Source organism: Episyrphus balteatus, chromosome 2, assembly GCF_945859705.1.
Source record: "Episyrphus balteatus chromosome 2, idEpiBalt1.1, whole genome shotgun sequence".
Classification (NCBI taxonomy): domain Eukaryota; kingdom Metazoa; phylum Arthropoda; class Insecta; order Diptera; family Syrphidae; genus Episyrphus; species Episyrphus balteatus.
Window position 1 is genome coordinate 55,964,675 of NC_079135.1, and position 25,847 is coordinate 55,990,521.

The window sequence follows — 25,847 nt, forward strand, 5'->3', positions numbered from 1 at the left end:
CGGTTGACTTTTTTTGTAAAAAATAAAAGTTAAAAGTCAACCTAAAACTTTTATCATCGAAAATAAACCAAAAGGGGTCAATATAATAAAAGTGCTCTTTCCTTTAGTTTTTTTTTTTTTTATAAAAATTACATAGGTACATAATATAATGACAGTTGTTAAGGATAAATACGAAATCTCAAGACAAAATCAAAATGCGTAGTAAAAATGTAATCGAAAGTGTTAAAATAGGTGTGTTTTTTTGTTTATCTATACGAATTTTTGAAATCCGTGCAAATATTTGGCACAACAACTGTACATACACTTTGGCAGCTGTCTGTCAAAAATGTGCCGTACTCATGTGTTTTTTTTAACTTCGTAGTGGTAAGTGGTATGGCCATTGCATCCATGTTGGATTCAAAAAAATTTTTTTTTACAAAAAACCAAAACTTATTTGTATATTCTTAGCTTCATTTTAAGACCATGACCATTAACTTTACTTGCGTCGTTCTTGTGTTATAAGCGTTTGAAGGTAGCCATATTGATTTTTTTCGATTTTTTAAAAATCAAACGTGGAAACTTTTTTATTTTTATTTCTAATTTTTCCAAAAAACTTTGGTAATTTTATATATATATATTTGTTCAACAATATTATCAGGATCCATTTAAGACTTTTATCTGAAAAGTGCATTGCTTATATCTCGAAATATAACCTTTTCAATGCAACCATGTCAAACAAATTTTTGATTATTTTTTCTATGAGAGCTTTTTTCAAACCTCATTTTCTCCGCTTTTTTTTTTGTTAATATTTTCAGATATTTCTGAATGAACACAACAATTAAACAACCTTGACACAACCTTGACACAACTGTTTTTATCGAGAGAAAGTAAAATCTGGATAATTATCTGGATTTTTGTAAATTGTTTTGATTTCAAAAATCTCGATGTCGTTTTTTTGCACAAAATCTATATAGATAAACAAAAAAACACACCTAATATAAGAAATTTTGATTAAAAACTAATTCGAAATTATAACTTTATCCTGGAAAGAATTAAAATAAATACTCGTCTTCTTTTTTTTAATACAAGAGTATTAAATTTTAATCAAAGTCTGTTCAAAACGTACACGAAAATGGAAGCCATTTTGAAATAGAAATAAAATTTCTTATGGCTGGTTTTAGGGTTATCGTTTCCTAAAAAAGTTCCTAGGTATATAAACCTATTTTTGCCAGAAAAATGCATTTGGTACCTCATTCTTTTTCTGATAATAACATTTAATAGTAAAAATCTGATTTTGTAGTTATTTGGAGGCACTTTGTGTATTTTCGATCTTTAATCGTAAATAAGATTTTACACCTTTTAATATTCACCATCGTGAGCAGTTTACAACACTGGCAAAACACCAACAATGCAACAAAATTGAATTCAGATAACGTCAACAAATGACGGATGTATATTACCGCGTAAATTTGTTAATACTGATTGTTAGTAACTAAAAGACTTTTATTTTTTTTTCTCTCAGCGATAAAAGTCACTTGTTGACCAAAACCTAAAAAAAAGAAAATAAAAGTTTCCCACTGACGGAAACCAAAGAACACACTTTGTGAGTAAACCGGTTATCAAGGGATCGTAAATGAAAATCTCAATAAAAGTGTGTTATTTTAAAGACCAGCGATATGTTGGTATTGATTTGTCGAACAAAATAATAGGTGGGGAACTAATGATTTATATGGTTTATTATTTTTTTGCTTTGTAACGTGGACTACACTAATTTTTTTTGTTTTTATTTTATTTTCTTTTTATTTTGTTTTATTTTATTTTGTTTTATTTTATTTTATTTTATTTTATTTTATTTTATTTTATTTTATTTTTGCAAATTGTTTTTAAAACGCTTTTCATTTTAATTTTCTTTTAATTTTTATTTTGTATTTAATTTTTAATTTGGATTTAATTTTTATTTTGTATTTAATTTTTATTTTGTATTTAATTTTTATTTCTTGGTTCTTTTTTCATTTACAGACTCCAAAAATACATCCCTTACAAATCCCGACGATTCCCTTTACATAAAATGTAAGTTCATTAAATCGAATTTAAAATTGCCTGACATATTCAGCTATATCATAGAAATCGCTTTTGGTTAAACGAAATTAAAACTTTAATTAAGTGTTTTCTTATCTCTACTTTGAACCTTATGATATATGTATGTAGGTACTATAGGGCAAGTTTAGGATTCGTAAAAAAAATCGAACTCTAAATAACAATGAGACATGGCGTTACGATGATGGAGAATTCTGTCAATTCTGTCTTTATGTACCTCGAACTACTGGAGCGATTTTCTTCAAACTTGGTAGTAAACAGTTTTGAGTGATTCCCTAGAGGACAGATTAAATTTTTTTAGGAATAAATCTAACGGTATCTCTCATATAACGAAAATAGAAAAGTTACTTTTTTTCAAAAACAGCTATAACTATTTTGATTAAAATGTTTGTGTGTAGCATTAAACATAAGAGCCAACGTTTGGAATAAATAAATATATTTTGTGTACCGTTATTAACGTTACCTACCATAGAACGGTTTTTTTTATTTATGAATTTCTCGTAAACTACCTTGCCGATTTCGAAAGAATAAAGGCATTTTTGCAGCAAAAACATACGAAATATTAAAAAAATGGTGGTCTACTATTTTTTCATACATTTTTTTGACTTTAATTGATGACATAATGTTTTACACAACAGTTAAAATAATTTGTGTCCAGAAAAAATAAAATAAAAATAAAATAAAATAATTTTTGAGCGTTTAAGATAAGGAATTATTGACAAATTAGTGAAAATTTCCATCGGTCTCATAATCGTATAGCCACCTAATGTATTTAAAAAAGTCTCTAAAAACCAAAAATGAATTTTGTGAATGTGTAAATAAAATATATTTAAATTCGTTTTATTAAAAAAATTTCACAACTAGTTTTATACTAGGTACACTCCTGCTTAAAATTAACGCAGACATCTTTAGTTTAGTAGTTAGAACCAACATCTTTAAACTAGGGGTATATTTTGTATTAACAATCCTGTTAATTTGACTCTATTATCACAAATTGCACAATTATTTTTCATACTTTAACTTTTGCACCTCACTCCTTCAAAACTTTAAATTGTATGAAATTTCAATGAAAAATTAAAAAAAAGCTCTTTAAGTTTGTCATGACTCATGAAAAGTAAATATTCCATGGTAAATAATAATCAAATTTTTTTAAACTTTTGATTCCCACTAATTTTTTTCAAAATTTTATTTAATTAAGTACTGTTTTCAAAATACAATGCTCCTATTTCTTTTTTAACGGAAACGGAAAACCGTATTCAAAAATGTCTTGTCGTTTTCGAGAAATTAATAAAAAACCAAAACTTCTTTTTTATAAAATACCGCATCACTTTTTGCTTGGCTGGACTTGTTGGTAAATTAATTTATGAAGCATAAACCTGTTTTTTAAACATTAAAACTCCAATAAGGACACAACAAAGTGACACAGTATTGAATCTACCCAGAATAAATCAGTTTTTTCATTGATAACGCCTCAAAACAGACCTGTGGATTTTCCTTATTGTTTCTGGGGCGCCCTCCGCCCATGGTTTATAGCTGTAAGGGCCTTAAGGCAATAAAATCGCATTTTTTTAATGCAAAACGATTAAAAAATATAAAAATAAAAAAGTATAAAAAAAAATTATGAAGTATGCAGTTGATAGTATCAAGTATTTTTTAAATAATATTTTCTGATTTTTGAAGGTTTCAAGATAAATATTTTGTACTAGATACTATTTCAATTCTCTTTCTTATTTGTTTTATTTTCTTGCCATTGATTTACCTTTCAGATACACAATTCTGTTTGTTTTTTTTTCAAGAAAATATTGAGATTTCATTGCCTAAATGGCCTTACAGCTAAAATCTATGGGCACCGGGCGCTTCAGAAACAGTAAGAAAAATTCACAGGTCAGTTTTGAGGCGTTATCAATGAAAAAACTTCAATAAAAACTGTGTTCTTATTGAAGTTTTAATGCTTAAAAAATAATAGACAAAAGGTTAATGTTTCATAAATTAATTTACCAACAAGTACAGCCAGGTAAAAACAAAATATGTATGTATAATGCGGTTTCTTAGAAAAAAATAGTTTTGGGTTTTTATTAATTTTTCGAAGACGCAAGACATTTTTGGATATGGTTTTCTGTTTCTGTAAAAATACAAATAAGAGCTTTGTATTTTTAAAACTTAAACAGTACCTAATTTCATAAAATTTTGAAAAAATTTAGTTCAACATTTTTTTTTCAAAATTTTGATTTTGAAAATTAATTTTTGAAAAACTATATCATAAATCAGGTTTATTCAAAAACAAGATAAAAGATGAGGCTTTTGGCTTTACAAAAAGGTATAGAACGTCATTGTAGGTGTAACCGTTGGTTTTTAATATTTGTTTCCAAAATTATGTCAATTTTTTAGAAAATTGCCCCTCCCGACTAAACGAGGGGGAATAGACCCCCCCTCCAATACGATTTTTTTCTTGTCTCAACCCAACCTACACGCTCCAGCTTTTTGGCACATTACTTCTGAATCACCATGTATGACAAAGCGAGTGCAACACAGAAAAACTCATGTATCTACCCTTCCGGGTGGAATGCAAGGTGGCGCAATATCTCAAAATAACTTTTATATTAAAATTTCATAATTTTATCACAAAGTGTACGATTTTATTGTTAAGCCGCCCATTATGAAGATTTTGATTCCAGCTCAAAAAAAAAAAAAAGATTAATCCTGGGGGTCAATTCCCGATCTGTAAAACTTTGAAGTGATAAGTTTTAATAAATTCGATTCCGTATTTATTAAAAAAATAAAACAAACTACAAAAATGTATTTAAAAAAATAAACAAACTTCAAAAAACTTTCAAATAAAAACTAAAATAATAAGGTCCAATTTATTCACACTCCATTAAATTTAAAGTCGCCATTAAAAAAGGGAAATTTTAAAATTTGTATGCGATTTGACAGTTTTATAATTTTTAATGGAGCCTTTAAAAATAATGGAGAGTGAATAAATTGGGCCTAAATTTTGTATCACTTCACAGTTTTAGAGATCGGGAATTGACCACCTGCTCCCTTAATTGTTTTCCATTTTTAATGATTAAAAATTCTTTAAATTTGTTATGCTCACATTTCTAATGGATTTTTCAAATTTGACTATCGTTTAATAATTCTATGGACTTACACAGCGGTTGTACGACCCATTCTTACCTACGGCGCCATTGTTTGGTGGCCTGCATTCAGTAAAGCTTATAACATCAACAAACTTAAGAAAATCCAGAGAACAGCAAGCGTAGGGACGACTGGAGCCCTCCGGTCGTGCCCCACGGAGGCTATAAACGTTCTCTTGCACCTCTTACCCATAGACCTTCATATCAAATACCAGGTCTCTTATAGCGTTTTAAGGCTAAAAGAAACAGGTAGTTGGAAGGCAAAATCTTTTGGTCACAGTGACACAACAAATTTAATACCATCGGATATGCTTCTGACACCCACGGACTACTGCACCCCTATTTTGAATACTGTAATGAATTGCAAGGTCAGCTTCCCGTCGAGATCAGACTGGGAAGAGGGCATTGTGACGAGAGGCTTCGACACCTGCATTTTCACTGATGGCTCAAAAATGGACTGTGGGGTCGGTCGGGTGTCTACTATGAATCCCTCAATATCTCAAAATCCTTTCGACTACCAAACTTTGCCAGTGTATTCCAAGCGGAATTGCTGGCAATTAAAGAAGCTTGCAAATTACTTAGAGTATATCCAAATCAAAACCAAAATATAGCTATACTAACAGATAGTCAGGCAGCCATAAAAGCAATTGCTTCGGTCACGACATCCTCCAAATTGGTTCAGCAGTGCAGAGAGGAACTCTCATTGCTGAGTGGAAGCCTCACAATCACTCTCATCTGGATCCCAGGTCACAGTGGTTTTGAAGGCAATGAAAAGGCGGATGAACTGGCCAGGCAAGGATCAGCCCTTCATGAGTCACTAGCAGAAATAGTTAACATTCCCACAGGAGTCATGAAGGGCGATATCTTCTTAAAATACCTAACAAAAGCTAACAATAGGTGGCACAACTTGACTAGCTGCGTCATATCCAGAAAAATCTGGCCCACCTATAATAAATCCAAAACATATGACCTAATCTCTAGACCCAGAAAAGATATTAGCAGAATCGTTGAGGTGTGCACAGGACATTGGCCGATAGGGGAACATGCAGCAAAGTTGGGTATACCGCACAATACCTACTGTCGCAGCTGCTTGGACCAGCAAGAAAAAGAAACGGTCTTCCATTTCCTATGTCAATGTCCCGCCCTTGCTAGGAATAGAGCACTCTCTCTGGGGAGTGAATTCTTTAATGTCATAGATAACATCTCAGAATCAAAGATCAAAGACTTGATCTCGTTCCTAAATGCAACAAAGTGGATTTAGGACTGCCTAACACTTGTTTTCCCTTTTTTAAAACCAATTAAAAAATGTATTTCAAATAAATCCAATTATCACTCACAGGTTTCATAAGTTTTGGTATCAAAACGGCGCATCCTGCGCTAATTGGGTCAATCAAACATGGTTTGCCTTGACCGCCATCTCTACCTACCTACCTACCATCGTTTAATTCGTTATTTTATGTTGATGATGTATGTAATTTTAATTTAATTTAACTTTGATTTAAATTTTATTTAAATCCTATTTAAATTAAAATACAAATTTAAATTTAATTTAAATTTTATTTAAATCCAATTTAAATTAAAATACAAATTTAAATAAAAAGGTTCAACAAAATTATGTTAAATCTGCAAAATAAAAAAATGTTCGCCACAGTTTCGAGATTATGACATTTTTTATTTTCTTATGCTTCCTTTTATTTTCTGGTTTTAGATACTCCGATGTATGTATACTTTTCTTAAAAAGTATTTTCACTTTTAGACGACTCCACTGCTTTAAACCACCCACCCACCACCTTTCGAATACTTTTCATTATTATGCAGTGTATTAGTACGTTAGAAAGAGATAACCATCCTATGAATAAGAACAATTGCGAAAAGCTTCTTCAAAAAGCTCAACCATTTGAGCATTTTTATTTGGCTATCTAAGCAATTTTTTCATGCTACTTTTCATCACACAATCCAGTTTATTTGCTTCGACCAACCAAACATATACAATATTACAAACAGAAAAATGCTTAATAAGCACAAACCTGCCAATTGGTAGTTTAATTTACATAAAAAATAATAAAAAACAAAAAAAAAATACAAAAACAATACCAATCACAATTGCCTGATAAATAAGTTTTGATTGTTCGTCTATTATTTAATTAATATTATCATACGTTACGGTGCAAACAAATATTCATCATCATCATTCTCATTGGAGGAACAACTGAATCTACAAAAAACAAGTTGTCTGTGTCGAGTCATTCTTGTCGGCCTCCAAGTCCAACAAAAGTTGGTGACATTTTAGTTATTTCGCGACTCACGAGTTAGGTACTCTCTCACATATATCGCAAATGAGTCCTTTATCATCTCACAATCACCCCGTTCTGCTTATTTGTTAACTTACCTATATAGTTTCATTATTATTATATTGTTTTTATTTTTTTTATGAGGAATCATTTTGATATTAAAATTAAATTCTCTTCTTGGTGTTGATCAAACAAATTCTGTGCATGCATCATACTTCTTTGCGACTGACCGACACGACATACTGTGGGGTATTTGATATTAAAAACTGGTTGACAGTTTTTTTTTTTTTGCTCTATGCTTCTTATAGAATGTTGACGCTTAAGCATCAACATTTTTATTGATATTGAAAAATTAAGATTCTTACGTTGTGGTGTTTATATGTTTTCCGCAAGTCATGTAGAGCCACACCAAAGTTAATTTATAAACAATAGATTTATTTTGAAACCTTTAATTTTAACTGATAATTATAATTAATAATTTCTCATCAAACATAGTACACATAAATAAACCGAAATATAAAAAAATTACCAATTAATTTCAAAGACTATACATACATAAATCTTTTAATTTAATTTAAAAAAATAGTTGTAATAAATAAAGGAATGTTTTTCGTCTCTGTTATACAGGGTGATTTGCAAAAGATTCGACAAAAAACTAGAGCGTGTAGATTTTATGAGTTCAAGAAAAAAATCATATAGAAGGGGGATCTTTTCCACTTACACCCCACCCCACACCGTTTAGGCAGGATTGGTAATTTTGTATATTTTAATTTATAACGGCTTCGAATATGAACAAAAAATATATAAATGAATAAAAAAAAACAAATCCGCAGAAATACAAAAAATAATAATTTGTTGTTATTAGTCATAACTCCTTCAAAACGTTATTATATTAAGTTTAAAAAACAAAAAAATATACAAACAGTTTAATTATATTTATGTGTAAATTGTATGTTTATTTGTATATTAATATTTGTGTTTTAAAATATTGTGAGTTTCAGTCCGAAAACTGTTAATCCTACTTTTAAAAGCTATTTTGAGTTTCACATTAATAGATTCTCAGTGCTTCGACTGAAAAAAGATAAGTTGGGGTAAAGTAGTGAAAAGCTTTCTTTTGTCGGAATTCTGTCACGAGGTTATATTATATGAATTTTTCTATTTAAAACTAAAAAAATAAGTATGTACCAACCTAAAAATTAAAATTCTTATAAATTAGTAGTATTTTTTTTTTGTTTTTTTTGATATTTCACTTCATTGGTATACATAATAACGTAATGAAATAATTTAAGCCAGCACTCTGATTCAAATGCCCCACTGTGTGATGACAAGATTGACGTTTGAAACAAAATTTCTTCGGAGCTTTTATTCTTGTTGTTGATAAAAGATTTCGGTAGTATAATTAGTTACGAATTAGTGAGTGAGTGCTTTTTAAATAAAGAGAAAAAAGTATTACTACAAACAGTATCTACATAAAAGTTAACAGAAAAGGTCGTATCGTTTTTTATTGTTTCAATTTCAATCAACGGTAAGGAAATAAATCAAAGACACTCAATTAAATATGCCATCGAGTCGTTATAATAAAACCTACACAAGCAGTTTTGCTGTCAGCTGAATGCTGTGAAAAATCATTTTTTGTATTGTGTTGTCATTTATATTGCTCCTAAACATTAATTTGTTAAAAAGGGAGGCAAAGCAAAAAATGAATTCATGAGAAAAGGTGAGCAAGTCAGCGCCCTCTGTGTTGAATTTGTGTTCGTATTCGTTTTCGTATCAATCAAAATCAATTAATAACTTGAAAGATAACAAATTTCTGCTTTTTTCGTTTAAAGTTAATCTTTTAATGAGGGTTGTAAACCTTTGTTTTCTAAGTAAATCAGCACTACGCCCAAATTGAGTGTTATCATTCCAGTTTTTCCAAACAAGTACACATTCTTATAATAAAAAAAGAAAAAAAAACTTCCCTGTTGATTACAAGTGCTTTTTAAACCAGGTACATATTTTGTGGTGTTTTATAGATTCAGCGACATCAGATGACGATGATATTGAATTTTATGATGCTCAAGAAGATAATAATTCACTAAAAGATGAAGCAGTAGAAGATTCTTCGTTTATATTAAAGATACAAACAAGACGTCTTTCTCGTGATCGAACTGGTAGCTCATCGGAAAGTGAAGAAGTTAAAGCCGAAACAAAACAGGTAAGCAAAAAAAAAAACAATATAGAATCCTTAAAGCTTAATGAGAATTTAATGGTAAAAAATGGTGACGTGGTTTATGGTTGAAGGTAGTGCTTTGTTGTTGAGAAAGAATGACTAATGGAACCATTGTAACAGGTTACGGCCTTGAGATTTTTTGTCTACACATTCAATTGCAACGGAACAAAAATATATGAAAGCCCTACTGTTATATTTATGTATTGAAATTTGTGCATTCCTCTCTTTTGACACAAGATTTTTTTTTTGTTTTTGGCAAAACATTTATTTTAAGTATACCAGTTTTGTCTTCTTTCACTAAAATACGTAAAAAGATTTTATAAGTTTCATTCTGAATTGAAATTAAAATTATCATAAATGTTATAAAATGAAAGACCGAAATTGAATTAAAAATGTTTTAGATAATAATAAATAAAGATGTTATTGATTTATTTTTGCAATTATGTAGGTAGTAATGTTATTTTCAAATGTCACCATATTTTATTTGAATAATTCGGATAAAAAAAAATGTAAAACATGAAATATGAAACAATATTCTTATCCTACTTAAAACACCTATTTCGCTTTTTGAGCAGTATTTACAGTGCTCCAGAAAAGTCTGTGTACAATGATGAAGTATTGAAATAAAAGATATTTTTTCCTTAGGTTTAAAGAAGTTTTATTCTGAATGGTATATTCGGATAAAACTATTTATGTATGTATGTATTGTTTATTTATACAAAAATCAAAAATGAACAAAAAAAAGCCATTAAACTAACTTCACCAAGTTGGCCAACACCAACAAAGGGAAATACGGAATACGTTTAAAATTAGCAAATTCTTTTTTTTTTCTTTAACTTAGTAACTTACTAAAATAGCTTTAAAATTTTACAAAATCGTTAAAATCTGTAGACCTCGGATTTGGCATTATTTGCATATTTTTAAAGGATTAAGACAAATGAATTCGTTTCATCGAAAATAAAGTTGAAAGCGATATGCATATTTAATTTTTTTTTGCATATTTGCATGAAATGCATATGCAAAATATATCCAAAATATGCAAAAAATTTCCTAATAAAAAAATTATATTTAAGTGATTCAGAAGATCATCGGCGTAATTATGAATTCCATTCCTATCGGAAATATGCTACGATTCCCGAAAAAATAATCACGTAAGTAGTAGAAATTTTCCGATACGATGGAATACGTAATAAGGCTGAATATACATATTCAAATTTTATTAATTATTTTTACCTATTTAAGTAGACCAAATTAATACATAATTGTACCAATAGGTGTTCAAAATAATTTGTGTGACAATACAAAACCATAACTTTTCCTAAATTATTGATTAAGAGGCGCTGACGCTTCTCTCCAAAAACATCAAGTTAGGACGGCAAAGTGAGCAGAATATAAATTTTATTAGTACATCCTTTAGCCCTAATTAAGTGCTGCTTTAAGGTTAGCAGAGCAATTTCCAGAAAATGCCCAAAACTCTACCTAAAGTTTTCGTTATTTTCGAAAAAATTACATATTTGAAAATTAAATTTACTACGACAATTCCCTAAGAGTTTTTCAATAAAAAGAAGCTCATTTTTCGCAATCTTTTTTTTTTACAAAATCTCAGAAAATGGTTTACTTTATTTAAATTATTTGAGCACTTAATTATTCAAGACTTTTTTTTTTGAAAAGTTTAAAAATTAAAAAAAAAAGAAGAAATCAAGTTAGCAGAATATTTGTTCCGTAAGGATATAGAAAAAATCTTTTTTAGTTAAAAAATTTCTTCAAAAAATGGGGTACTTAATTAAAATTAGTGCAATAATGTAGTATTCAAAATAATTTCCAAAAAATGACGAAAAAAAGTTTTTTTTTTTAATTAGTAGGTAATTGATAACTATTATTCTAAAACATTTAAAGACATTTTCTTGTTATTGCTAAGTGGTTGAGCACTTAATTTAACTTTAGGATTCTTAACTATCAGTTAATTTGACTAAAAGACAACAAACTTATTTTCTGCACACTTTGCTCTGCTTATTTGAGGGACATGCAGAAAAGATTCTTTCAACGTCACAGGAAGTAAAAAATGGGAACTTCTATTGTATAGTTTGAGTTTTTCATTTGTGACAGGTTCCAGCCCAGACGCAAATTTTCAGCATTGCGATTTAACTCTTTATATCTCAACAGTGTATTTTCTATAACCAACGTGTTAGCATTTGCCTTAAATAAGCACTTATTTTATAAAAATCAATTAAACTTTTCGATGAAATTTTGCATATACAATAGGGTAAACTACCCAGTGACCGACACCCTTGCCAGTTACCGACACCTGGCACAGTTTCTCCGTTTTCTTAAGGTTTTGTTAGGGTGTAGCGTACGAAAACTATTTTTAACGCGTTCAGGCATGTATATTCCATCAGAAAACACTTTACTTCATAGTTGGTAGTGATTGGTTTTGTTGTAATAAAAGAGGCAAGTTTCGAACCTCTGTGAAGTGCATGAAACTTGAGAAATTCTTAAGAAAGACGTAAGTACAGATCATTGTTTAAACAATATATCTGTATATGGTACAAAAATTAAAATTGAATATTTTGTTAGAGAATTGCTTTGTAGATCTATTTCAATTTAAGTTATTACAAAAATAAAAACATAATTTAATTTTACGTGGGGTGTTCATAACTAGAATATAATGTTCAACGAAATTCAGTGACCGACACTGGTGTCCATAACTGGCGCAATTAGACACGTTTGATGATATTAGTTATGGACACCGTTCTTTTTCTGCAGAATAGCAGTATAAAAGATCTCGACGAAAAGGCCCAATTTTTTTCAAACCACTTTTTGTTTGCTCCTAAGGTTTAGTTTACAGTTCACCGTGTAAAAAAACAAAAGATTCAAAGCATCGCGTAGCGCTTTTAAATAAGTTTATAAAGTGGGTTTCCTTTCGACTGTATAAAATTACTTTAAAAAAGTGTGAAAGGAATCTGAAAACGATTCATTCGATTTATGCAAGGTGTGTATTGTTTGACAATCATTTTCATGCACACTCTAAAAACTTAGCCCTTGTTTGCATATTTTTATTTCCCTTAAGGTCACACATACTAGCTTTTAATTTACAAAGTTTGAGGTCAAATCTTCTTTGTGTTCCTAAATCTTTCTTTTTAATTTAAAGGCATGTAACGTTTTTTCGGGTCCTTATCCTGGTTCTGTGAACAAATTAAATGATAAAATTTTCACCATCGGAGTTTTCATTCGACTTTTCATTTTATCATTCCATTTTTGCTTTTAAGCTACCTGTCCCTACATTTTTCTACTGATTAAATAGCAAAACGTTTACGTATGATCGTAAAAATATAATTTTTGACGTATTCTATGGCAACTTTTAATTTTCTTGTTAAAAAAAAGGATGTATTTCCTTTTTCCATCAAAATTTGTGTCTTGATATATATGTAGGTACGTAGTTCAACGGTTGTTTGTATTGCTCGACTGCTAATCTTTTTATGTGGGCTCGAGCTCCGTTTTTTTTTTGTTATCATGGCAGGTACGTATTGTTCTTTTCACAGAAAATATTTCGATGAGAAAATTATTTTCATGTGATAGAATTTTGACTTTAATTTCCACTGAATCAGAATCGATGAAAACTATTTTCATTAAACTTTTTACAGAACCAGATTAGCCCACCTAAAGTAGAACAGAGAACTGGGGTCGAATCACGGCACACGGTTGTAAACGTATGAACGCTATCTGTTCTTACCTTTTTCTTTTACCGTGATTCGACCACAGGTATGGAAAATTAAGTTTTGTTATGCGTTGAACTGTAAGCTAGGTTTAAACAGTATTCTCAAGTACTTGAGTGTTCGTCGGCGTCGACATTTCAGGCTACTATTTAAAAAGGCCAAAACAGAAGGAAAACAAAACCGAAGATCTGCAAAGTGCATTAATGCTTAGCTGCATTTACACTCTCAGTTTTATCGCCGGTACAGCGAAAGAATGTCAGTAGTAAAACCGTCTTGTTGTTCGGTTCTAATTCAAAAACGGACATCTTACACACCGGCGATAAAACCAAGAGTGTAAATGCAGCTTAGATATGGGTGTCCATTACTAAAAAAATCGGGTGTCCACTACTGAAAAAATGGTGTCGGTAACTAAAAAACCGGTAAGGTATTACATTTTTAATTTTGATATTTTTAAGGAATTACTAAATTATTTATGCTTTCATTATACTTAAAAACCATTTCTTATAGTTAAATTAACCATTTAAATAATTAAAATTGAAGCAGTGTAGGGAGAGTTATGAATTTTCAAACACAAATTATCCCTTAAGGGTGTCGGTCACTGAGTACGTTACCCTATATGTATTTAGCATATTTTGCATATATTTTGCATATTGTTGGCATATTTTTGTGCATATTTTTTGCATATTTTCGATATGCATTAAAATTTGTTATATTTGAATGTAGTCTATTTATTAGACCGGAGCTCCAGAGCAAAAATATAACAAATTCGTTCAAGAGTTTTTATTATTATGTTAATAAATGTCAATAACATTTTGATTGTTTACTTGGCAATTTTTGAAATAACTTTAAAAATCGGTAATTAAAAGAAAAATTGTCAAGAGAACAATCAAAATTTTATTGCCACGAATTTGAACCCAAACTTTAGAACTTGGTACACTTTTATATCTCAGTACTTTTTGTGCCAGCATAATCTCAACATAGGAGAACTTGGCTCTTTTTTTAACAGTAATGTTTTTGTTGTGTTATATTTAACCACATTTGTTAGTATTTAATCAAAAAATTTCAGAAAACATGAAAAATAATTGAATTTAAAATTTATTTGACATTTGAATTAAAATTCACATGGATTTCTAGCATGAAACTTAAATAATTGCTAGGTTGAACATAAATATTTTTTGGCAACTTGGAATAAGAGCTATGTTCGACCTAGCTATGATTCCAATTTATGATCCGAATGAGCTAATGGGCCTTAAAATAATGGGCAAATTTTTGTGGAACATGAACGTTTCGCAACCAAGAATGATTTTGTTATATTTTATGTAAATAAGTGTTACTGTGTAAATTTTGTTTTTACTTGTGACATACTTCACAAACACATAAAATGAAGTTTTCCATTTAACTATATAATATAGGTAATAATACTATACCTTTAAAGCATATTTTAAGTTAAAAATATGACGATCTGCCATTTTCCCTGATTCTGAAGACCTTAGGCTAGGCGCACACATGCGGTTTTAGTCGCGCGATTATTCAGTCGCAAATTAGATGACAACAATTTCAATTACTGTAGACACAATTTTCAAATTTTTAATCGCGGGAAGCATGTGTTTTCACAGGCATTGAAATCCTTGTGATCCATTTTTGCGACTGAAATCGCATGTGTGCGCCTAGCCTTAAAATATTCAACCAATAGAACTCAAAATAAAATCTTTTAAACCAATAACATTGAGATTTAAACATTGAGTTCTATTTGTTAGATATTAATCTTATCCAACAAATAGAACTCAATATTTAAATCTCGATGTTATTTGTTTAAGAAATTTTATTTTAAGTTCTATTGGTTGAATATTTAAGAAAAAATTACAAAGCATTATATTTTATGTTTTGAATGAACAACAACAACTTGTGTGTGTTACCACCAAGTTCATAGGTTGGAGTTATAGCTATTTCACGGGGACCAACCCGATCATCAGACTCCTTTCAGTGGTGCTAAGTCGCTTATCGGGTTGATGATCGGGTTGGTGCCCGTGAAATAGCTATAACTCCAACCTATGAACTTGGTGGTAACACACACAAGTTGTTGTTGTTCATTCAAGACCTTCAATATAAATTGATTGATTACACAAGCAGCTGCCCTGCACGTATTGAAAGCTATACACAAACCTCTTCATTATATTTTATATTAAAAATAAAAATATAATTCAATTTGTCCTTTAAGCACTGCACGATTGAATAACAATACTAATATTGCAATATCATACATTTTTTATTTATTTATTTAATGCGTTAAGGACTAACGTTAAACACTTATTATATATCTTAAAACTAGTACATTTTAAATTTACATTACATTCTTGTATTAAAAAAGATTTGTTTGAATTTTATACTTTTAAAATTATCATTAACAGAAGAGATCATAAAGTAATATTTATTGAATACTGAAATCAACTGATTAAGAGGACTATATAATCCATAATTTACTCTACTGAAAGCTGGACATAAAGGTATTTGTCTTCTTATGTTAGCTTGGCTAAAACTGAAATGTAAACGATCCAAAGTTGATGGCGATGTTATAGAACCGTTTATTATTTTAATGATGTAACAAAGCTGTAAGTATTCTCTATGCTTTGAGAGTACAGGGAGATTTAGTAGCATAACTCTTTGATTGTAGGGAGGTAGTGAGATTTCGGGGGACCATGGTAGAAAACGGAGAGAAAATCGCATAAATCTTCTATGAATACCTTCTATTCTGTCAATATGTATTGAATAGTATGGTGACCATACAACACATCCATATTCGAGTATAGGCCGAACAAATGACACATATAATAGTTTTAAAACGTATGGATCATGAAAATCACGAGAAAACCGTTTGACGAATCCTAGAATTCGATTAGCCTTATTAATAATATAATCATAGTGATAAGTGAATGTTAGTTTTGGGTCAAGTATAATCCCCAAGTCAGAAAAAACGGACGGTCTAGTTAATGGGCAAGAGTCAAACATGTAATTATACAAGACTAAATTCTTTTTGCGTGTAAAACTCATTGTTTTACACTTGTCAACATTTAAAAATAAGCGGTTTGTAATGCACCATTCCCTGAAGTTTTGTAGATCTTCTTGAAGTTGTAGACAGTCACTAACTGAAGATATTTTTATATCGTCTGCATATATAAGAAGAGAAGAGTTTTTAATAATTGTGGTCACATCGTTTATATATAAAGTGAACAATAAGGGACCTAAGTGGCTTCCTTGTGGAACACCAGAATTAACATAAAATTGTTTGGAACATTCACTACGGAAAATAACGGCATAACTTCTATTTTCTAAATAAGATGCAACCCACATTAAAAAATTTTCGTTGAAACCTAAGGCTCTTAGTTTTAGTAATAAAGTTTTATGACATAGTTTGTCAAAAGCCTTACTGAAATCGGTAAAGACACAGTCTACCTGCTTCCGTTGTTCAAATGAGTCAATGCAAAAAGAAGTGAAATAAAACAATTTTGTAACGGGAGACTTATTTTGGACGAAACCATGTTGACTGTCACTAATAATAGATTTACAATTAAACGATAAGACATTACATATAAGAGACTCAAACAATTTTGGGATAACAGATAGTTTAGCGATGGGGCGGTAGTTGCTAACATCATTTTTTAGTCCTTTTTTATAAATTGGTCTAATGTAAGCACTTTTCCACAATATGGGAAAAACTGAAAATTTTATAGATGTATTAAATAACAAACATAAGGGATAAGATAGTTGGGACGCACATTTTTTTAAAACACATGACGGTACACCGTCTGGACCCGGACTATAACTATTTTCAAGGTCAAATATATTTCGAGCAATTGAATCTTCTTGAATAGTAAAATCTATGGAAGTAAGATGTGAGTAATTTAAGTGCGGAGCGAAATTATTGACAGGTTCATTAGAATTACAATCCAAATAAGCATCTTGGAAAAAGTTAGCAAACATATTTGAAATTTCGATGGAGTCATGGCTAGTTATGTCTTTGAATGACATAGAGTTAGGGTAATCGTCTGTGTTTCTTTTGGAACTCACAAAATTCCAAAAGTTTTTTGGATTATGCTTTAATTCACTCTCAACCCTCAATACATAGTTTGAATACAAGGTATTCGAATATTCAGTAAACATATTTTTAAGTTCAGAATAGATTCTATAATCTTCATCATCCTTGGAGTTACTAAAAGTAATCCAAGCCTTATTTCTTCTATTTTTCAAGTTTTTAATGCGATGATCAAACCATGGTGGGTTGTTAGATTTAATATAGTTATTCCGTAAAGGCGTCGTTTTATAAAAGCATTCAAAAAGTAAGTTATAGAATTTTAAACACATCTCATTCACATTACAGTTAAGAAACAGTTGATTCCAGTTTACATTACACAACAAATTGACTAGAAGATTAAAATTACATTTTTTGAAATTGAACTCAAGTTTTACATTTGATTTTAAGGATACATTACACATGTTCAAAGATATATCTATTGCTGGGTGATGTCTATCTTCGTTTAATAATATAGTGTTAGCCGGAGTTACAGCTATGTCAGAGTTTATTGAATCCGTAAAGAAAACAAGATCCAGTATTTTATTAAAAGCGTTACGAATTCCATTATATTGATTTAACCCGCATGAGGTAAGTCCGTCGATGACTGAAAATTCATTTGAAGATGATAAGTTTGATGGAGATAAGATATTGCAATCGTCTGGCTGTATCCAGTTCAAATTTGGGAAGTTGAAATCGCCTACAATCAAAAGTTCGTCGTTTGATGGAACCAAATTGTGTATAATTTCAATGCAATCAACATATTTTTCATATACATTATTATTGGAGCTTGGTGGTATATAAGTGCAGATTATATATAGGTAGCCAGTTTCGAATTTTATTTTAATAGCTATTATTTCAGCGTCTGTAGAAGTAAAATCGTCAACGAGTGTGCAGATATAATTGTTTTTAACAGCTAGCAGAATTCCGCCGCCAACTTTTTCTAGATCATTTGAGTTATGCCTATCACGTCTAAAGATTTGATATGACCCGTCAAAAAGCTCAGTGCTCAGAAAAGAGCTGTTTAACCACGTTTCAGTAAGAGCAATAATTCCATGAAGGAGGTTATTTATATTTTTATAGACCGTATTGATCTTTGTCCTTAACCCGTTTACATTCTGATAGTAGATTAGTATCTGATGAAGCTGCTTTTTTGGTATTTTGGCATTGTCCGTTCCTTCTGAAAAGGGTTTTGTTTGGCGCTCTGGTGTTTATTTATAAATTCGTGGACTATTCCCCCTGGCCAAAATAATGGAGAGTTTAGTTTTTGGTACAATGAATCTGGTACTTTTATTTTAAATGATGCATATTTAGAGAAATTCCGGTGTATCATTTTCTCAACGTTTATCACCGTGGAAATTTTAAACTTTGTCGCAATATAGTTCTTTATATCGAGGGCATTCGTTGAAGGATGGAGCTTAGATATAAATATAGTTCGATAACCTTGTACTACTTTTAGACCAGATGTAATCGGAGAAGAGTTTTCGTTTGATTGAAACAATTGGGGATAGGAAGCAGAATGTGTTGTTGGAGCAGTAGAAGTCATATGCTTTGATGCAGGCTTTGTATTCTCTATGATGGTATCGTTTGACAATGTTGAGTTTAAGGAATGCGTTAGCAGTTCTTGTTGTGATATGTTTAAAGTTGGTAGTTGCGATGTATTAATCGATGCAGACGTAGCTGGTTTTTTTGTTAAAGGATGTACGTCAGATGCTTCTGTATCGGTTTCGTCAATTTTTCGTTTATGGGATGCATTGTCAGTATCACATGTTGAAGGATTATTTATATTTGAAGTATTTTGGCTTTGTTCTTCTTCCTGAATCGGATGACTTAAAGCGATATTATTTGCAACTTGCTTGTTAAGTTGGAGCAATTGGTTATGTAGATTTTCGATATTCAGCTTATTTTGTAGTACATCACGAACAATATTGTTGTAAGCAAATGGATCACAATCGTCACAAAAGAAATAAAATGATTTTCTTTCTTTAAAAAGTTTGATGCTGCTGAACGGGGCATTAATACATTTAATATGTAATAATTTGCGACAATTTCCATGACAGATAATTGCGTCAATAAGGTAATCCGCAATATTATCACATACAGCACACGCAGAAATGTTTTTTTTTGATTTTTGTTTAATTTTTAAGATAGCGACTTATAAATTTTGGATTTATAAAAAAATCAATAATTTGAATTTTACTTGCCAAAAACAGTTTGGGACACACTGTACCATTCAATTTATCTGTCTGCTTAGTTCATGCACGAACCAAAAACTCGAAATGTAAAGTTGTTTATGATAGGAGATGATAGGTGGCGGTTGAAACAGATGGCAGATGTTATGATTGATGACTGATGACAGATAACAGATGATCGGTATATTGTTGTTTTTGTTGTTGATAAGCTAGGCGATGCAGCAGGTGGAGGTTTGTATACAATGAGGGTATAGCCAGCAGGAGGTTATGTTAAAAGCTCATTTGGTAGCAATAGCAACATGAAAAATGTAGGAAAGAAGTTCGGATACAATGTAGTCTCAATAATGCTTCAATAGGCAGAACATATGCTAAAAGTTTCACTCACCGGGAAAAAGAAACAAAAAATCAGCAACGGGAGCAAAAAATGTTGAGAGCGGCAAAGTAGGTTTATTCTCTTTTCACACAAAGAAAATAAATAAAATCAGTTATATGTATAGATATAACTATGGAACAATTTTAGCATGAATTTGTTGTTTAATTTTGATTAATTTTTAGTATTTAACACTATTAACAAAATGTTTATTGCCAGGTTATAGTGGAAAAATTTACAAAATTGTATGAAAAACAAAAGACCACAGTTTGAATAAAAAGTCTGAGGTTAAAATTGATTTAATAAATTAATAAAGCGGAGCGAACTAAAAACACTTGTGGATAGGCTGACTATTACTCGGAGAGTAATTCTTAAATCAATACAGCGAAACGCCAATACAAAGCTGTAGTGCTTTCATTCTATAACAATTAGTGGCCGCCAAATGTCTAAAATGCCCAACCTTCCCAACCCTTTTTTTTTTAAATTTTCTATGAAGGAAGCAACTATAAAAACTGCTTACACATTGGTTGAAAATGTCACCTTCATCTTCCAAGCGCTTTAGTATTCTAATCAAAAAAATTTTAACACTTAGGACCAGAACAATAACAGAAGTTAAAAATATAATAATTTTCACAGGTTTTAGTTGTTCCTGAAAACGACCAAAGCTCAGAATCTGTTGATACAATGGATCATCAATTTCAAACAGTTTTGCCAGGCAGATTTGGAAGCACGGTTAGTCTAAATCGTGTCATTAAAAACCGACGAACTAGAGTTCCTGATAAACCAAATTACCCTCTCAATCTTTGGTCAATAATGAAAAACTGCATTGGCAAAGAGCTATCAAAGATACCTATGCCAGTCAATTTCAACGAACCTCTTTCAATGTTACAAAGGTAATTACATTTTTTCTTTTTTGGAATTAAAAAATATTCATATGTTTACTATTCTTATATGTTTATAGGTTAACAGAAGACTATGAATATGCTGATTTGTTGGACAAAGCAGCACAATGTTCCGATCCTTGTGAGCAGTTAGCGTATGTTGCTGCTTTCTCCATATCTAGTTATTCAACTACCGCAAATCGAACTGGAAAGCCATTTAATCCATTGCTTGGTGAAACTTACGAATGTGATCGTATGGATGACCTAGGATGGCGTGTTATAGCAGAACAAGTCTCCCATCACCCACCGATGGCAGCAATTCACTGCGAAGGAAAAACTTGGAACTGCTGGCAAGAGTTTACAATGACCAGCAAATTCAGAGGAAAATATCTTCAAGTGGTTCCATTGGGTAATGCATGTGTGGGTTTTGCCTCCGGCCAGAAATACTCATGGAGAAAAGTATGTTGATTTATTTGGTATTTACCTAAAAAAAAAAAAAATAAATAACTTCTTAATGCCCAGGTTACCACAACAGTCCACAATATTATAGTTGGTAAGCTATGGATTGACAATCACGGAGAAACGGAGATCATTGGCCAGAACAAGGCAAAAGGTCTTAAGTGTCATCTAAAATATATTCCATATTCATACTTCACTCGAGATGCACAACGAAAAGTAAAAGGAATAATAATGAATGAAGAAAATGAAGTTAAATGGGTTCTTCGCGGCATTTGGGATAATAAAATCGAAATTGCGTCCGTTATATCAACTTCAGGTTCTGCAGAAAGTCCAGTCTATAAAACGGGAAGCTACCGCACTATATGGACTAGAAGACCGCCACCCGAAGACAGTGAAAAGTAAAATCAGCTTAACATTTTCCATTTTTTATAAAAAATACTCAAACATTTTTTTTAATTACATAGGTATTATAATTTTACGATACTAGCTTGTCAATTAAATGAAATGGAAGAAGGTATCGCACCAACAGATTCCCGATTAAGACCTGATCAGCGGTTAATGGAAGAAGGACGATGGGAAGAGAGTAATGTGGAAAAAATGAGGTTCGTAACATAATTTACTTTTGTTTTGCTTTCTATTTCTTCATTAAATGTCCAAAGTTAAACTGTGCACACTATGTTTTTGATGCTGATTTCCAGTTAAATAATCCACAGTTTTTAACGTTAAATTAATAATAAGATTCATTTTCGTATGTTTGCATACTTGCAGTTAGGCTGCTATTTATTCCGTCAATTCAATTATAATCTTTGAACAACAACAACACCATCTTGAAGGTGCTACCACCAAGTGTTTATGGCTAGAGTTACAGCCTGTTTCACGGATGCCAATCCGATCATCAGACTCCTTTATTCCATTTTTATGTGGTACTTAGTCTAGTAATTTTTCATTTAATTTGAAAAACTTTTTCCGTCACACTTGAGTATTGAACCTTGACCAAGCGAGTTCAGAGGCCAGTACACTACGCACTGCGCCACCTCACCACATGATTGATAAGAGCGTCCATTTACACTTTGATTTTTGTACAATTTGGACACATCTGAGGATTGATTTTTATCCGCTTTTGTCTATATACAATTGATAACACTATGTGACAAAAAAAGGTCGACAAATATAGGCGGGCGGAGACCTATCACGTTTTGTAGAGCTAGTTGCACTGATTACGCAACTGTATTTTAAAACTCCGTAACACCCCCGAAATCTGCAGTTAAGGACAAAAAACTGTTTTTGGAAGATGGTGTGCCATAACCTAAAATTATTTTTTAAATGGACTGAGGACCCACAACTATTATGTGGATCTAGGTGATAACATAAAATAATTCCTATCTTGGAAAAGTCTTTGATTTGGGTGTATAAAGTATAAGATGTGAAATTCTTGCAGAACCTAGTGAGCTAATTCGAAAATAAAGCTATAACTCTCCCCTTATAAAACGTTTGCATTCTTTCATGTCATAAAAATGTTCGGTACTTGCTCGCTCTTAAATTAAAATTAAATCTATTAAAAAATTCAATTTATAAAAAAAGATAAAAATCATTAAATGCCTGATTCACAATATTGCGAAACGACACGAGAGCTTTGCGAGAGTAAAATTGATTTCCAGTTTTCTATGTTTGATCAAATAATTTCCTTCTTTTCACACACTTTCTTCTATTTACACAAAAATAAACACCTACAACACTTACTGGGTCAATCTTACATACTCTTTAGATTCAAGTTGTTTAGACCTTTCCAATTGTTTTCAACTTTTTCAAAGGTAAAAATCCATCAGTGCTGTGCTGGACAGCTTCATAATAGCTTTTCGATTTATGGTTTTCACTAAAAAGGTAAAAAAAAAATTTATAAAATCAATGTCTGAAAAAAGTATTTATGTGTTTTACTCAAAAAGTGCTGATTTTTCAACAAACTTTAATTCGACGGGCATAAGACGTACTCCATACATTAAATTGTTGACAATTATATATTCTTTTATACTACATCTACATTAGGGTGGGTCAAAAAAATCGAAATTCTTTTTTTTGATTTGGTACTCCGAAAAATCGATTGCTAGACACCTCTAGAATATACACACCAAATATGAGCTCTTTATATTAATGGGAAGGTCCTCCGCTTTGCAATTTTCCATTTTTACATCAAGCTTCTACTAAAAAAAAATATTTTTTTTATTAATTGACTTTTTAGCAAATTTCTTTTCAGATTCTTGTAGGAAATTGAACGCTCTACAAAAAAGGCCTTATACACTTTTTTCGTTTATCTAACCGTTGAATAGATATTTGAGGTAAAAAAATCGAGAAAATCTTTAAAAATTCGTTTTTTGGTCTTAATTTTGTAACAAACTGAAAAATTATAATCATCAAACGCGCAAGATATATTCTTGTTGGAAATTGATTGCTCCACAAAAAAGGTCTTATTAACTTTTTTCAGTAATCTAACCATTCTAAAGATATTCGAGGTCAAAGTTAAAAAAAATTATGAAAACATTTTATATTTTAAAAAATTTTCCAGTTCACTAAAAATTCATTATTTTCAATTTAGCAAGACGTATTCTTGTAGGGGCTTAAACGTTCTACAAAAAATTCCTTGGCATCAAATTGATTGCTTTAACCGTTTAGAAGATATTCGTATCCAAATGCAATGCATACGGGTCATAAGAAAACTATTGAAATCAGTGAGCATTGGTTTGGATACGAATATCTTCTAAACGGTTAAAGCAATCAATTTGATTCCAAGGAATTTTTTGTAGAACGTTTAAGCCACTACAAGAATATATCTTGCTAATTTGAAAATAATGAAGTTTCAGTGAATTGGAATTTTCTTAAAAATATAAAAAGTTTTTATATTTTTTTTTAACTTTGACCTCTAATATCTTTAGAATGGTTAGATTAATGAAAAAAGTTATCAAGACCTTTTTTGTGGAGCAGTCAATTTCCAACAAGAATATGTCTTGCGCGTTTGATGATTATAATTTTTCAGTTTGTTACAAAATTAAGACCAAAAAACGAATTTTTAAAGATTTTCTCGATTTTTTTACCTCAAATATCTATTCAACGGTTAGATAAACGAAAAAAGTTTATAAGGCCTTTTTTGTAGAGCGTTCAATTTCCTACAAGAATCCGAAAAGAAATTTGCTAAAAAGTCAATTAATAAAAAAAATATTTTTTTTTAGTAGAAGCTTGATGTAAAAATGGAAAATTGCAAAGCGGAGGACCTTCCCATTAATATAAAGAGCTCATATTTGGTGTGTATATTCTAGAGGTGTCTAGCAATCGATTTTTCGGAGTACCAAATCAAAAAAAAGAATTTCGATTTTTTTGACCCACCCTAATCTACATACATACACCGAAAAAAAAATCACTTTTCAAGTAACACTACAAAAAAAATATTTTGTATCTACTTTTTTCGATAATTTCTCATATTTTCTTGATAAATTTCGATGGGCAACTTCTGATTCGAAAGCCTGAACTACATCAAATCACAAAGTCAAAAAAGTACAAAAAAGTAAACAAAGCTCAAAATATAAAAATCGCATGTATATTTACCTGACATCTATTGGAAAAAAATTAACTAAAAAAGCTCTTCTTTTTGAAGTTTTGAAATTTCAAATAAAAAAAAAATTGAAAAAATAAACAAATTACAGTCAACTCCATCTAAATCGAATTGTCACAGGACACGAAAATTGGTTTCAGTTAGAGGGATATGCGAATAAGAGGAATCTATTTAATCTTTTTGCTGCAGGCGGTTTCATTAAAAAAAAGGAAGTACGACTTACAGGGAATCGACTGTATATGAATTTTCAATTGTTTGTCAAAAGAGCTTTTTTTCACAAAATGACAGGAAGTATGTGATCGAAGAGCTACCTTACGGAAAGGATATAAAATATTGTTTGAGTGTATTTGTTTTTAAAATTGAAAGCTTGGTCTTGTTCAAGCTTTTTGAATCGAATACTTTTTTAAAATGAAAGAGAGATATACAAACAAGCTACTAAGGGGAAGGGAAACCTCGTGTTTACTTTTTTGTACTTTTTTGACTTTGTGTTTTGATGTAGTTCAGGCTAAAGTCAAAAAAGTACAAACAAGTAAACACGATGTTTTTTCTCCTTCCCCCTAGTAGGTTGTTTGTATATTTCTCTTTCATTTTAAAAAAGTATTCGATTCAAAGAGCTTGAACAAGCCCAAGCTTTCAATTTTCACAAAGTTTTAAAAACAAATACACTCAAACAATAATTTTATATCCTTTCCGTAAGGTAGCTCTTCGATCACATAGTTCCTGTCATTTTTGCGAAAAAAAAGCTCTTTTGACAAACAATTGAAATTTCAAATACAGTCGATTCGCTATAAGTCGTACTTCCTTTAGGTCAAATTTTCCTCTAATTCAAATTTGTTTACCGTTTTTAAT

At 30.6% G+C, this 25,847-nt stretch overlaps 1 protein-coding gene across 5 annotated transcripts in view; it reads left to right on the forward strand.

Moving 5' to 3' along the window:
• The window catches only part of LOC129912734 (oxysterol-binding protein 1), a 45,786-nt gene that overhangs the window by 18,456 nt on the left and 1,483 nt on the right, over positions 1 to 25,847 (forward strand). For 4 of the 5 annotated variants that reach the window (XM_055991127.1, XM_055991125.1, XM_055991128.1 and 1 more), the window contains 6 exons: positions 1,999 to 2,049; positions 9,520 to 9,701; positions 20,694 to 20,950; positions 21,019 to 21,397; positions 21,461 to 21,795; positions 21,862 to 21,999. In XM_055991127.1, the coding sequence (XP_055847102.1) occupies positions 1,999 to 2,049; positions 9,520 to 9,701; positions 20,694 to 20,950; positions 21,019 to 21,397; positions 21,461 to 21,795; positions 21,862 to 21,999 (1,342 nt within the window). The remainder of the gene's footprint in view (positions 1 to 1,998; positions 2,050 to 9,519; positions 9,702 to 20,693; positions 20,951 to 21,018; positions 21,398 to 21,460; positions 21,796 to 21,861; positions 22,000 to 25,847) is intronic. The other variant, XM_055991129.1, reaches the window with a different exon arrangement.